The sequence below is a fragment of the Epinephelus fuscoguttatus genome, linkage group LG19, assembly GCF_011397635.1.
Source record: "Epinephelus fuscoguttatus linkage group LG19, E.fuscoguttatus.final_Chr_v1".
Lineage (NCBI taxonomy): Eukaryota > Metazoa > Chordata > Actinopteri > Perciformes > Serranidae > Epinephelus > Epinephelus fuscoguttatus.
Genome location: NC_064770.1, coordinates 18587899 through 18603576, shown reverse-complemented (window position 1 = coordinate 18603576; position 15678 = coordinate 18587899). Strand labels below are relative to the sequence as shown.

At 41.6% G+C, this 15678-nt stretch overlaps 1 protein-coding gene across 1 annotated transcript; it reads right to left on the bottom strand.

The window, feature by feature from the left end:
- Positions 1-4957: 4957 nt before the first annotated feature.
- Positions 4958-8258, bottom strand: gper1 (G protein-coupled estrogen receptor 1). Its single transcript, XM_049560565.1, has 2 exons — positions 8182-8258; positions 4958-6900 (listed from the first exon to the last, which is right to left on the bottom strand). The coding sequence occupies exon 2, from the start codon at positions 6473-6475 to the stop codon at positions 5411-5413; it is 1065 nt and encodes a 354-aa protein (XP_049416522.1). The 5' UTR covers positions 6476-6900; positions 8182-8258; the 3' UTR covers positions 4958-5410.
- Between the last annotated feature and the right edge of the window lie 7420 nt (positions 8259-15678).

Below are 15678 nucleotides of genomic sequence, written 5' to 3'. Positions count from 1 at the left end.
ATAAAATAAAAATGAAATTAAAAAAAAAATAAATGTATAGGCTGTGTTCTAGGGAATAAGGTGAACAGTAAAACAATCTAAGCATATAGAAATTTTCACTCAGTCACCAAAAAAAACCCAAAAGAAATAAAATAGAATAAAATAAAATAAAATAAAATAAAATAAAAAAAATTTAATTTAATTTTTAGGCTGTGTTCTAGGGAATAAGGTGATCAGTAAAAAAAAATCTAGGCCTATAGACATTTTCACTCAGTCACCAAAAAAGAAATAAAATAGAATAAAAAAAAAAAATAAATAAAAATGAAAAAAAATAAATTAAATTTATAGGCTGTGTTCTAGGGAATAATGTGATCAGTAAAAATAAAAAATAAAATAAAATAAAAATGGATTAATTTTTTAAAAAAATAAATAAATAAATAAAAACAGCAATTTAATTTTTCTCAAACTATTGTCTACAGTAGCCTATGAATCTGGAGGAGTAAAACAAAAATACCTCTGTTTTATTTCACTTCTTTCTTTCTTTTTTTTGGCCTATAATTGTCACAGCCTATTTAAAATTAACAACTCTGCTCTTGAAGATAATGCATCAGACACCAGTGAAATGGTACCAGTATCCTTAAAAATAGAATTTAAAATGTTGAAACAGTGGCATAAACAACAACAAAGATCATGCAACTATTGAATGAAAAAGAAGAACATAAACAACAATTTCTCTACTTGAGAATTTCTCAAATAAAAAAAGCTTTCACACGTTGCATTGTAATTTGTATACCGAATTATCTTTGTGAGAATCTCTGACTGTGCTTTGCGTTCACGTTTGAGCACCTCACTTGTGAAAATCACAGCTCTAATGAAAGTGAAGGTGTTTGTGGTGGAGGGGGGGGGGATGTGCAAAGCCTCACATGTCTTCTGTGAAGCATATAGCTTTGAATATTGTGATAAAGCCTGCTCCTCCTTTTTGTTTGTTTTACATGTTTTTACCTCAGGGATCTACATCCATTAGGCCGATACATACTGCATTTAGCATACAGGTATGTGCTAAATATAACTGTTCTATAGTAATTCCACTTTACTTTATAAAGCATGTGTTAATTATAAAGTGCTTTGTAGAATGACTGATAAAGTAAGTGTGATGTCTTTTGGGAAAATGACAATACAAATACGAGACAAATACAATATATTGGCAATAAGCACTTTGATGGAGTCTTCATGTCAATCCCCAATTCTTTTTTTCTTCCTTTCTGTATCTAGGAAGCTAATCTGTTCTATTCACCTCTTTTTTTCCTGTAAGGGATTTTAATTTACAAATGCAATTATACGTCTAATCCATTATTCAGCTGCTGAGGTCCACCGAGTGCACTGCCTTGTAATTATGCATAAACCCTGGACTATCCTGTTGTAATTACTTTGACATGCCCCACCCCCACTCATCTTACACTTGAATAGTGGCCAGCACCTTTCTTATGCAAGGAACATTTTAAAGGTGTTCACCTTTACGTAGAACTTTATTTTGCTTTCTTTGGTTTCTCGCACAGCCTGTGATGTGACGTCATGAAAAGTTCAAACCTGGACATGTTCAGTAGATAAAGAATTGGGAGCTGAATTTAAATTTAGGTACCAGTTCAATAGATAAATCCATTAAAGATAATATAACCCAATACAATAGTAGCTTTTGAGGTGCCAGAAAGGTGTTGATTTAATTTAGACTTGTTTATGCAGTATTAAAAGACATTTCCAATGTTTTTCCATCCTCATTAAGACGCATGAGAGGGACAAAACATTAGAAACATTTTTCAATATCATGCAAAACTCCAAAGAGTTGAATCAGCACCTCTCTGATCAAAATGGAACACTGAGCCATTTATTTTCTTTTACTTTTGTGCAGTATCACATTGTTTTGCACCTAATGAAGTGGTCACTCTGTGTGTATTTGCATTTTGGTGTCTTTGAGCAACAGAAGCAGAGGTACAGTGAATAAAATATGCTTTTATGCCTGAAAAATTATTAATTTTTTGATCCTAAATTACATTTTCATCATCATTTGGCTGCGTGAACATTCGTCCAGTATTATACACGAACAGGCGAAAGTATTGTTTCCTGAACGGATGGCTTTGTTGCTCACAAACTCATTGTTTAATCCAGCATCACCGAGAGGAAGTACTGAATGTAAGCAGGGGGAAAAGTCACACCCTTTTTCCTTGCTGTGACGTCAGTCACCACAAACCTTTAACCTTCCTCAGTAGTCTCAGCTGTACACACAGTCCACTGTTAACCTCTTCTCACAGCATCTTCAGTGTGTGTGTGTGTGTGTGTGTGTGTGATGTAAAGATAATTTTTTTTTTGCCTCCCTGAGGGTCTCGGTCCTGGTGTCTAGGTGTTGCTTGTTTATCTCAGTGAGCTTGACAGCTCTCATTGGATTATTATTTCCCTGTCTCCCTGTCTTTGTGCCCACTGTTGTTCTGATCCAGCCATGTGCTGCCATATGTATTTATGTAAGTTTTGCTTAAACCTGCCTTTGTCAAGGTTTATAAGATATAATTTGAAAAGCAGAACATGCTGAATGCTTTCCTGTACCATAAAGATATGGGACATAGAATAATGTGATGGACACATCATGCAAAAAGAATCTTTCATATGCGTCACAACAAGTTCAACATTTTTGCAGACCTCTGATAAACAATCACTCACACAAATCCTGAGCGCTGCTTTCCCAGGCAGCTGGGACGGTTACAGCTGGAATAACAGTTTGTGGTTTGGACTCCTGTTTTTCCCAGTCACGCCATTATCTCCGGCTGCCTCATGCACAAACACAGCTCAGGCCCACCGCAGGCTGGCAATGCACAGATTTTATGCACTGATGTACAATCCTCCACCTAGGCGTGGCAGAGTGTCCTGTACTCTTTGTGTCATTGCTACATAATACATCCACCTCTTTAGCATTCCTAATGTACAGAACCTGTTGCGCATGCTCTTTGTAAAAATGTAAATATAAAAGGCAACATTCTCTGTTGTAGTTCATATAATACAGATAACTGTGAGCATCACTGAATTTAAGAAAGATGTGCAATAATACAGGAGAAGAATTTATAATGTTGGCTCTGACAGGTTAACAAACAGGTTGGGGCTGTAAAATTTTATGGCAGGTTTCATTAAACCCTCCACTACTGAGCTTCTAATGGAATAAACTTTAAAATGTTTAAGCTGTGTCTGTGTAGCCTGGTAGTCTCCATTATATTAACCTGTGATCATGTGTTAATGGGCATCTTTGCTCTGTCTGACGCATTTTACCAAGCCGTAAGTGTCAGTAAGAGAATCCAAACGTGCAGTGACGGTCTACGGGATCAAAATATGTATGTCATGGGTCCCATTTTAGCATTTGCATTAATTAAATTCAAAAGAAGCGGAATCAGTTTACATGCAGAAAAGCAAGCCACAAATATGCAGATGACGTGTGTTTTACGTGGACAATTCTGTGTAATAGGCCCTCACATCTTACATCTAGGGTCGGCCGCTGCTGTATATCAAGCTAATATCTGTTAAAGACGGAGATTGAAAGATTTAAGCGGCTTCACGTTGTCAACATTGAATGATGTGTTTACCCAGTCTCATTCCCTCCTGGCAAAACAACACCTGCCTCTTTGCTTTGGCATCATGCTAACAGGAGCTGACAAGCAGGGTAATAACTCAGCCATCTTTGAAACAAGGAACCACTGACTCCTGCATTAACCACAGTATCAACTGAAACATCAGATTCTGGAGATTAATCTCACAAAAACATATATTATATGTTCTTAATTCACCTCATAGTATGTCTGTGATCAGAACCTCCAGTATAATAAGTAAGAAACAAAGGGTGTAGCTACGTTACCCCTTATTAGTTCTATATAATACCTGAGGACATATACAAAACTAGCTATGAAAAATGTCATTTGGTCTTTTTGAAATCTAAGAAACACATTTCTCAACAGCTTCCCCTTCACGTTCCCGGAAAAGTGGAACATCTTCTTTATTTCTAAAAATATAACACATTTGTTTGCATTGTCCAATGAATGATGAGCTATACATAATGCCATTTCTTTCAACAGAAGAAAAACAATCTTAGCTGAAATACACAAAGCAAGAGGTACAGTAATATCTTAGACTAGGACAGTGAAAAGTGCTTCTTGCTGCGTCTTAGATTTTGTTCCCTAACTTATATCCTTGTTAAGTTGTTACGACTTAACAGATCAGAGCGGTTGTTTAGTCATGGGCTGTCATGATGGTGTTGATGTGGATGATGTTTTTGAAAGTACATGTTGGTTTTAATTGAGATGACTCCTCTCTTGAAGATGAAACTGATATGTGTGCGTATCTGTAGCTGTGACAGTGTTGTCGTCAAGATCTTAGCATGTGCGTCATGCAGCGTGGGACTCAAACTGGTCTGGTCTTGGTCATGACTTTGTCTCGGTCTAGGTGCTCTAGGCTACAGCACTGTGACACAGACTTTTCTTTCTCTACAGGTCATCCCACATACCCAGAAAATGTTCTGGAAGATTTGCATTGTGGATCCTTTTTTTTTTTTTTTTTCATTCATTTTCCAAAAGCGTTTATCCTGTTAGGGGTCATGGGGGCGCTGGAGCCTATCCCAGATGACATTGGGCAAGAGGCAGGGTACACCTTGGACAGGTCACCAGACTATCGCAGGGCTGACACATAGAGACAGACAACCATTCATGCGCACAATCACACCTACGGACAATTTAGAGTCACCAATTAACCTGCATGTCTTTGGACTGTGGGAGGAAGTTGGAGTACCCAGAGAAAGCCCACGCTGACACAGGGAGAACATGCAAACTCTAAACAGAAGGGCTCCCCCACCCTAGAGTTCGAACCCCCCCACCTTGAGCTCGAACCAGGAACCCTCGTGCTTTGAGGTGACAATGCCAACAATGTAAAATGACTCATTATGCTGCTCTCCTGTGACACTCATCTATCCATTGGTAATTTTGGCCCACTTGCTGTACTTGAAGGGCAGATGCTGACATTTTGATTAACTGTCGCCTGCCTTGCCATCCAGCTAACTTTTTGAAGAAATAACACACCAAATACACTGAAAGAAAACAATCCAACGTGCAGATAAACATGAAAATAGCTTTAAAACAGTGTTTGCATTGTTATCTACTTAAAGGGATACACACATCCAGTCATTTTCATCTTTCTTTGAGTGTACGTTCTTGGTGGTGTTGTGTTTTTGTTCAGAAAGTGAGCAGGTTAACTGAGACACGGGTACAACTATGAGGCAAAGCTACAAAACAGATGAAGAAAGCGGAGGTCATGTACCACACTGGGTGATATATCACTTTGATGTAAAAGATGTTATAGCATATTTTGTTGGAATCAGTTTTATAACTATTGTCTTTCTTCTTTACAGTCACACCTCTGACACTTCACTCCTGACAGGGAGGTGTAAATCCAGGCCGTGGTGGCAGAAGCGGTTCACTACTGACCAGCTGGCCTTCTGCTTAATGAAGAGACGCAGCTTGTCCCTGAAGGTTTCTCCTAGAAAGCTGTAGATAATGGGGTTGAGGCAGCTGTTGGAGAAAGCTGCCAGGTTAACGATGTGGCCTGTGAGCGGGTAGTCATGCCACAGGGTGGTAGCAGTCCTCTGCGAAGGGTCAGCTGTGCCCTGCAGCAGCTGGATGCTGATGAAGACGTTCTCTGGCAGCCAGCAGATAAAGAACACCAGAACCACCACCACGATCATACGCAGGGCCTTCTGCCGCCGTGGCCACAATCCACGGTGCTTCTGGGCCCTCATGAGGATCCGCCCAATCAGAGAGTAGCACAGGCCAATGATGGAGAAGGGCACCAAAAAGCCAATGGTGACTTCCAACCACTGAATCTCAAAGACGTTGGCAAAGCAGAAGTGCACCTCACCCCTGTGCTGGGTCTGCACAATGGTGAAGGGGAGAAGGGTGGCCAGGATGGAGGCCATCCAGATGAGGCTACAGCTGAGCTTGGCATGCTGCATAGTCCTCAGCGGGCTGCTGCTTATGGAGCTAGCCAAGGCGATGTATCGGTCGAAGCTCATCCATGTGAGAAAGAAGATGCTGCTGTACATGTTGACCTGCAGGAACAGGGACATGAAGGTGCAGAGGACGGCGTAGTCGTAATACTTCTCATTCAGGTTGAAGACCTCGATGAGGGAATCCGCCACCAGGATGAGGTCAGCTACAGCCAGGTTAACAAAGTAAAGGTCGGGGATGGTCATCTTATCTCTGTGGTTCAGGTTCACCACCAGGATTAAAATGTTCCCAATAAATCCAATAGGAAAGAGGAGGATGGTGTACAGGCAGGACAGGAAGAGACCGATAATGTAAGACTGGTATCTGTCTGGGTCTTCGATCCAATCTGTTGCGTTGTACTCATAAGAAGTGTTCAGTTGTTCTGTACTGTTAACATATATCCAAACCAGAGAGGCTGTCTGCACTTCCATACTGACTGTGGTTGGACTGTCTCAAATCATCGGCCACATGCAAGTCACCTGTAGCTGCTACATCGTAAGACCCTGTTAGCTCCCAGTTGTGTCTCTTTAAAGGGTGAATCATCTATGCTATGTTGGCATGCTGACAGAAGTCAGGTGAGCAGAACAAAACGGTTACAGTTTCTTTGACCTCATGTTGCCATCAAGGTCCATCTACCAGCAGAGTCCAGATACAAAGCAGAAGCGCCTCCATGTCTTGAAAGATGTCGCCTTTGGCCTTGGTAACCTGATGACTCACATCATCACAAACTGTGGTCCTGGGATCAGGGAGTGGACTTCTTTCTCCTCCTTTGAGTCATCTGCTTTGTCTCCCCAAGTCCATGTGCATCTTTATTCAGCGAGCCTTGGCCAGAGACGCTATTGCTGTGACACCTGAGCTGTGGAAAGGAGAGAAGAAGAAAAAAATCAGAACGCAAAGAGAATTAGGTGCACCTACCTGAAAAAGCAGCAAATTTATGTGCAGTTAAATGAGAATAACTAAGAGCTTGCTTCACTTAACACAAAAAAACCCTCAAAATCTTAAGATCAAGAATGAAAACGACACAAGTCTGCTTTGAAGAGAAAGTAAAAGGGTCTTAAATGGATGGCAGTCAATAGGTGAGCGCATTAACATTCAAGATTCAGACTTAAAGAGATGCATTGAAATCCTCCTTAGAAATCCTCAGCCAATCCAGGCTCACTTGAAACAGCTCTCCCGGACGTGATGACTATTGATTGGCGAGATGAAAACATATTTGTCATTGACATTTACCAAAGCACTATCACACTCAGTCAATGTATATAACGCAGAGACTTTTAGAATTTTTTTCCACTGGAAGCTGTTACATTAGCTATGCTCCTCCTTGGTTGATAGTTTCCAGGCCCCAAAATCTCAGATTCTCCTGAGCAAAGACTGTATTCTGTTTGGCAAACATGACCTTTAGCAGTGATTCACAGCCCTGAGGGTTTTATTTCCTCCAGAGGACACCCTCTGCAATATTAATGCATTCTTATTAACACATCGTCTTCACAGCGATTAATTCAGCACAAATACAGCGTGCGTGTACATGAAAGCAAAAATGTGTAGGCTGGAGACAATATCTGACATAGTTTTTACATCCTCCCATGAATACACAGTCATTCTCACAGCAGGAGCAGCAACCTCTCTTTTGCTTTTAATTGTCAGGGTTCAAAATCAAATATTCCTGTCACTGAAATAACCCAGCCACCTGATCTTGTTTAGTCTATTTGATATCTGTGTCCTTAGGTATCCTTTCGTTATGTCAGAGCAGGATATGACAAAAAACAGATTTTTGGCACAGCTCTGAGCTCGTTTTGATCTGCATATTTTCCACTAAAATCAGTGAGACCTGAAATTATGTACAAGTGCTCTCCAGGAAACTACAAACAGCCACTCCAGACGTGTAATGAAGCGAGATAAAGAGCTAGTTGATGACATAATATACGACTCATTATGCAACCCAAGACATGAGCGACTGCCCCATCCATGCTGAAATTAAACAGGCACTCTATTAACTGTAAATTAGCAACTACACAGACTATATTTAGTGCATCACTTATCACTTCAGTGCAGTGTCCTTGATTTTAAATCTTAAAAATAACATAGCACTATACATACAACCACAAATAGCAGCAAGGATGTCAAAAGCAGCACTTACTTTTTAAATTTTGGGATGTGTTGCTTCTCCATGCTTGTCCGGTGCAGAAGTCTGAGAGCCAGAGATTTGTATATCCCATGTCCAGGCTTCTCTTCTGCACCACCTGCTGTTTGGCCCAACCCTGTCTGGAGAGGAGAGGAGGGCGGGAGAGACAGAAAGGCAAGAGATGATCTGTCGCCCATGGTTTGTCACCATGCTTCATCAGATTCCCTCTTCCTCTGCCTCTTTTTTTTTTTTCTTCTTCTTCTTCCCAGTTTGTGATTCCAGGTGTCGGCTGTGCATCTATAAAGATCCGGGAACTGAAGGGGCCGAGAGCTGAATTTAACACAAAGGAAAGTTTGGACAGCAAATAACTAGCGTGGAGTTTGCCTCCACCATGTTGCGTTGTCATGGAAACCACTTATATTTTTTTGCAGTATTTGCTCACCTGGGTTGTCTGGCTCTTAGCCTTAAAGACCGTGTAAACACACCGCACATGACCTTTCTTATTTGTTTGAGAACAGTTCATCCACTGATGTGTATCGATTATTGATTCCTACACACAACAAAAAGAGAACGACCCTGTTTTATTTACTGCTCATTCTCAATACTACAATTACACCCAGATGAGGCTTGAGGAACTGTGAGCCTTCACGCTCAATAAGCAGGAGACAGAACAGACTCTTTGCTTCTGGCCACATTAACATAATTTGGACTAATCTGTGCATCCAAACTGTGGCTATGGAGACCTATTTGATGTGGTGTTGGCTAGTGTAGTGTCTCTTTGATAGCAGGGGGACATTAACTGCAGATGCCTGCAATAATTGCAGACATACAATAACCATCTGCTACAACAAAGCTATAGGCTTACATATTGATATTAAGCAGGCTGCATCATATCAAAGCATAGTTGTTAAAATAAATCATCTGAGACAATACAGTTCATTTAAATGCCATAACTGTCAGTTACATAATCTATTGACATCATAGGCCCACTTTTATTAAGGCTGAGTATATTTATTCCCAAATGATATGCAGCGGCAAACTCTAATTATTTCTCGGTGAGTGTGTGTAGGTGTGCTCATTTTGTTTGTTTTGGTATTTTTCTACATTTTTTTCTTCTATTTTTCTAAATTGCACTTGTTGTTTTTTTTTTTAAGTTGAGGGGAGGTCTTCCTGATCTTCCTGACCTCTTCTGACATATTTCTTATTTTTTAGATTTATTATTTGGATTTTTTTGAAGTCTTGTGTGTGTGTGTGTCAATAAAATAAAAATAAAAATAATAACAAAATAAAATAGAATAAAATTTATATCATATAAAATTAAATGAAATCACTCAAAAAAAGAGGTATCTAACTATGATTGTCAGTCTGCCTCCAAAAGACAGAATATGACTCTGAGGTCTTCACATGGTGATAAGGTCACTTCATCCATAGACAGCCCGGAGGGCAGAGTGAAGTCAAGGCCAAGGCTGGATCATTGCCTAGAGGTTTGGGGTTGCAGCTCCTTTGGCAGCGCTGTGCACTAGCTCCAGGGCTTTGAATGTGACACAAACAACAACAACAACAGAGAGCCAGTGGAGTAAGTGCATTCGAGGAGTTTGACGACAGGGCAGGTCACAGCAGCACTCTTAAGGTCCACACCTGAAACTTGGAATATGATGGACAGGGTTCATGGTACGGTGATACGATGGTACAAACAATTTAGCATTTACAGATTACAGAGACAGCTTTTGAAAAGTTTCAGTCAAGTGATGCCTGTCAGTTAGTTCAGGCAGACGACTCCAATTCACTTCTACAAAACTGACTCTACTTGCTTCTTCATATATTCAGTGCACCCTTGCAGTAAGGCGGTCTACTTAAACTGTCAATACCGTGCCAGTGCTACTACTCATTTCACAAGTGTGCCAACAGTCCGAATATCTGCATGGAGAAAAAAGTCATGTTTCATCACTGGGACTGGGCAGTCTTTTCCCAAAGTGTTTGCCACTGAGCTAGTTGATGTCTTGGCCGTATCCAGTCCAGTCCGGTTTTATTGCTCTTAATGCTCTCCTGGTAGTCAGGTAACACAAGAATGTATATACTCCTGTGTATAGCTCTCCAGTAAGCAAGGCCAAGACACATCTGGGGACTCATAATGCTGAAGATATGATAAAGAAAGCCAAACAGGACTGAGGGCGAAGTGAGAAAACTGTTCTATGTGGAGAGATTTAATGACCTAAAGGATCACAGTCTCTGCCGTAGCATAGTTGGGCTCATGATAGTTGAAATCATGCTTAAGTGTGAGACGATGAAGGCATCATCTGACAGATGGGTCAAGCGCCGGCTTCATCTTGGAGAGGTGAGGTACCTCTTGATGATTAGAGTGCAGATGGCGCACCGCCTCGTGTCTTGGAGAAGCTGATTTTGGTAATCAAGAAATGGCGCGGCAGAGCAGCAGTGATGGTGTGAAGGAGCGGGCAGGGTCAGTGTGGCAGCTGGTGGCCCTGATGGCACAAACAAGTTTGGGTTTTTGACAGGAGAGGGGGCATTGAGAAATGTGGCAGTGGGTTAGAAGGAGAGGGTTTTAGTCATGGTGGAGAGTCGATTCAGCAGCTGAGATGAAGAGAGACGAGAGCTCCGGGGTCACCCAGCGAGCCAGATTTGTGTGATTTTCTCTCAGCTACCTGAAATCTCAGTTATTCGGTCCGCATGACTTCACATAGATAAGGGGAAAGTGGGGATGTGTTGGTCAGTCTAGTGGAAAGGTGCTGGAGACTCAAAGAGAAGAGGGAAGAAAAGGAGGAGAGTGTGCATATTTCAATGAAAAGTGATGGTGTGAAATGAGACCAAGTTAATGAAGTGAGTATTAGTCAAATGCAGTTCTCAAGCAAAGCAGGTAAGACTGGGAACATGGATCTTAGACATAGATTTAACAGTCAACTAAACTGTACATATGTCATAACCTACCTAAAGACACAAAGCAGGCCAAAAAGAGGAGCTGTGACACCGACTAATTCCAGGATTTCCATGGACTTGAATCCCTTCCAAGGAACTGATTAATTAAGGTAACGTCAAGTTAACCAAACAGTGAACCACATCTGGAAAATGTACTTCCAGAAAAAGGATCTTGCATGTGCTAATAATGGGTGAAATTATGCATGATGATGATGTGAAGGGGTGATATAAATCACTTGAAGAAACAGCAAGCTGTGTTGCAGCAAAATTTATGGCGACAGATTGGTCTGTTTTATGTTGTTTTCTGGCAGGTACAAGGCTAAAAAAAAGTGAGCACATCATCTCCTGCCTTCTAGACTGGCCGTGATCTCTATGGATTTACATGCTACTTCCTTTGTGACCTTTTTAACTGGATTTATTTGCTGATGGTTGGAGAGGATGCACTTCCTCTTTATGTCCACTGGGTGGCCCACTGGCATAAACTGTGAATTGGCAAGGTGAGGAAAATGTGAACATCCCTGCACAAGCCCTGGCTGACTGAGAGAGATGACTGATGGAGTGACTGAAGGCTAAATAATTGAATTATACGGTGAATTGCGAGGGGAATCCAACATTTGTTTTGGCCTTGGTTTTTATTATGATAACCACGAAATCACACTAGAACTGTGACAACAAATTATTATGATAACTTTTTTTTTTTTTTGGTATGAAAAGTTGCTATCCCCATGAAAAAACAAACAAACAAACAAAAAAAAACAATACCTCCCACCCATTGACATCTAATCAACAAGACAACATTACCAACGCTGTTAATGGGAAGTTGTGGGGTTTAACTACTTGTGGTTGGGGGGAAGTGAAAGTGGGAGGTCTGGAGTAGGAGGAGGGCAGGGTACAACACCATCATCTGCCTCCACTTACCAGTCTGATGTGCTTCTGGCTCCATCCAACATCTCCCTCAGCCACAACCACAACCTCTGAGTGGAACATCCTGCGCAGTCCAGCTCCTCTGCACTGCTTCAAGGGCCATGTTTGATATTTAGCTGATGCTGGAATTTTATTGTTAGTGTATTTTTTTTTTTTTAATTCTCCCATTTCTGAAGAGGAAAAGCAAAGAAAAAAGGAAAACAGAACTGGCAGGGGAGAAAGGGTGGGTTGTTTTTAAAGCATCTGCCCTGGTCCACTTGTCTCCCCAGAGCTGAAGTGATGTGGTGGATCAAAGATGGAGGCTACTTCCTGAAGTCTCTGCTTTGTTCTGTAGGATCCATATGGTGGAGCAACACTGGGGAAATAGCTGTTCAGTATGTTTAAGATGCAGGGCAGTAATATGTTCAATATGTTGTACCTGTTTTATCTGTGTTATTAGCCTTTGGTTAAATCCAGCTTGGGATCAAAACCATGATGAGATCTTTTCTATTTGATCTCCCTATATCTTATTTGCATTGAATCATTCCCCCAAGTCTCTTTCCAGTGTGAACTCTCAAAATTTCCAACCTATTCTATTTGCATTTTCCATTATCACTCAAATATTATTCATTCTCTAGGGGTCTGGCACTTTTACTCTCTTCCTCTTTCAAGGCTTTTATTCTCTCTGACACCCTGGATCACAGTGTGAGACAGATTTCTAAAACACTAACTGTAACCTGTCTCGCCTCGTTCTCGTCTTTACATTCTGCAGCCCAATTTGACCCACATTAAGAAAAACAACGGTGGTCTGAGTGTGTGTGTGTGTGTGAAATCTGGTTGACAGCCAGATAAAACATTTGAAGCCACAAGCCAAATGTTCTGGCTACATAGGTGGTCTGATGTTCAATGCTGTATGTTGGGCTTAAGTTGACTCTCATACTTTTGGTCTGGCTCAACCTCTGAAGGAGAAAAACAACATTAAGACTAATGTAGCACATTAAAAACTGTGCTCCGTCAGCTTTACCTCCATTCCCAGACAGATGCTCGCACAGTTAAGAGCTTTTCCTGGTACATTTCTTCGACTCAGAGCAACCTCAGGAAAACAATGCAAAACCTTTACTTTTATACACAGTTTACTATTAAAGGGATAGTTCACCCCAAAATCAAAAACACACATTTTCTCTCTTACCTGTAGCGCTATTTACCAATCTAGATTCCTTGGGTGTGAGCATAGAGGGTGTGAGTTGTCCAGTGTTGGAGATATCGGTCATAGAGATTTCATGTAGGAACAATTTTCTTACTACTGAACTACACCTGCCAACTGTATCAGAAGAAAGCATGCATCTACTGCTAGCTCACTTAGTACCACTAAGCTAGTTACAGCTCAGCCAAGGAGGACATGTTTACATCTTGAGCTGTCACGAGCACAAGCCTCTCATTCATGAGCAGATGCACACTTCCTTCTGCATAGTGATACGGTTGGCAGGCGTAGTTTGGTCGAAAGAAAATAGTTCCTACATGAAACTGCTCACAACAAGGCCTGTGGATTATCTTGAGTAACAGGGTCATGATTTCTGGAAGTTCATACAACGAACTGTCCCTTGGAAGAATGCCATGGAGGGGGTGTTTGAATGCAAGAGATTGCGCTACGCTGACCTCGTAACTGAAGCGGCAACTAGAGGCTGGAAAACTGGGGAGCTGCCGATAGAGGTGGGCTGCAGAGGCTTCGCTGCTAGATCCACCACTAGGCTCCTTGAGAAAATCGGGATTAATGGGCAGGCCCAGAGGAAAGTGGTTTAAGTATCTGGTCATTACAGCTGAGAGGTGCAGTTATCGGCTATGGCTGAAGAGAAAGGATCCTGTCTGGGCCCCTGGGCGACCAGGAAGTCACCAAACTACTGACATACACCAAGACCTGATCAGCCTGTGGTGGGCCTGCCTCAACGGAGGGCGTCTTGTGATGAAGGCCGAAACACCCGATGATGTTGAGGTGCTGGGGGGGTTGATCTGCCGGGTGGGCACGGCCGTAACACCTATGCTCTGACACTAAGTGTGCTGAAACTCCAGGGATTGTAACACTAAGTCCTAACTGATGAATCAGTGTTCGGTTTTTCAGATGTATTTTTTGGTGCTTTGAGCATCACAAGCCAAGTGCCATCTAGTTCCATTATACTGGAGAGAAGGCAGACATCTCCTTGGCTGATATCTCCAACACGCGGCGACCCACACCAATACAATCTGGATTTAAAATAGAACTACAGGTAAGAGGGAACATATGTATTTTTGATTTTGGGGGTGAACTGTCCCTTTAACAAACAATCTAAACCACATATCTTTTATGTTCTTGAAAGTTAAAATATTATCTGACTTTATGGGGGAAATGAGATTACTGATACCATTTATATCTGTTGAATATAAGGCTACTGCAGGAAGCTAGCTAGCTTAGCTCAGCACAAAGACTGGAAACCAAGGAAAATATAAAATATGTATTTTTCCTGCTGGAAACAGTGAAACAGCCTCTGGAGTCTCCACTTCTTGTTGCCTGGCAACTGTTCCCCACCAGGAAACACCCTGGTGCTCTATAGGTCGATTACCCTTTTGCTAGCTAGAAGACCTACTGTATGCTGCCTCTTGTAAACAGTGTATACAGACTAATGATGTCATAGTTTTTCCCAGCTGTTTAACATAGATAAGTCAGACTCTGCTGTGTCATTAGCTTCCTGCTTTTAAGATGAAAAGAAGCACATAAACACACTGAGTCACTGATGTTTTGTACTCTTTGTGTTGTTTGCTCGAGCTAACAGAAGTGCAGCCCCGTGAAACTCCGGTCCTCAGAGGAAAGGGAAATGGCAACCATGACAACCATGTTCAGTTCACTACATTATCATATCATTTCCAGATGCAGTACATATAATTCAAGACCTCCTCCCCCCTCCGTCTGCTGGACCTCTTATGTTTGCTCTGTGTTTTGGCTCTTAAGACGCTGAAAATATACACTATTGTGCAATCAAATGTTCCTGTTGCCCGGGCTGTCTCTAATAGCAGCAACAGCTGATGGATTATTACTCCTCCCTGCAATATGGCATCTTAACTCAGTCTGTTGAGCTTTAATTGTAACCCATCTCATTATAAAGTCAGATTTTCACACATTGCTCTATCACTTAATCATCTCACCCTGCTAGCTTCCTGTTGCAGCACTTTCCGTTTGTAACCCAGCTCGTACTTGCATGCACTCTGAGTCTGCAGCACTGATATGAGATGTAGCCTACACAACATTGTTTTCATAGAGAATGGCAGCAGTATTGGACTGTCAGACCCACAGAAGACAAAACAATTCCCAGAATGCCTGGAACGCTGCTATTTTCCACAGAGTGGCGTGGTTAAAGGGTCTCGCCACAAGCAATCTGCTGTTAGCGGTGTGGCGAGCAGGAGGAGAGCTGCGGCATCCCTCGTCGCTCCGACTGTTGCTGCAGCTCAGAGGGAGGTAGGGAGGGATTGACCTCCGCAACCTGCCCATCATCCCGACTTGATCACAGGGTTGAAGAACTAGAATTAACAATAAATGTTTTCATGCACACTCAAGTTGTAGATAAAAGCAAAACTTGAGTCAAGCAACTGGTGTTTTTCAAATAAGCAAAGAACAGTATTTTTCAATTTCAAGGAACAGTTTTTTAGGAA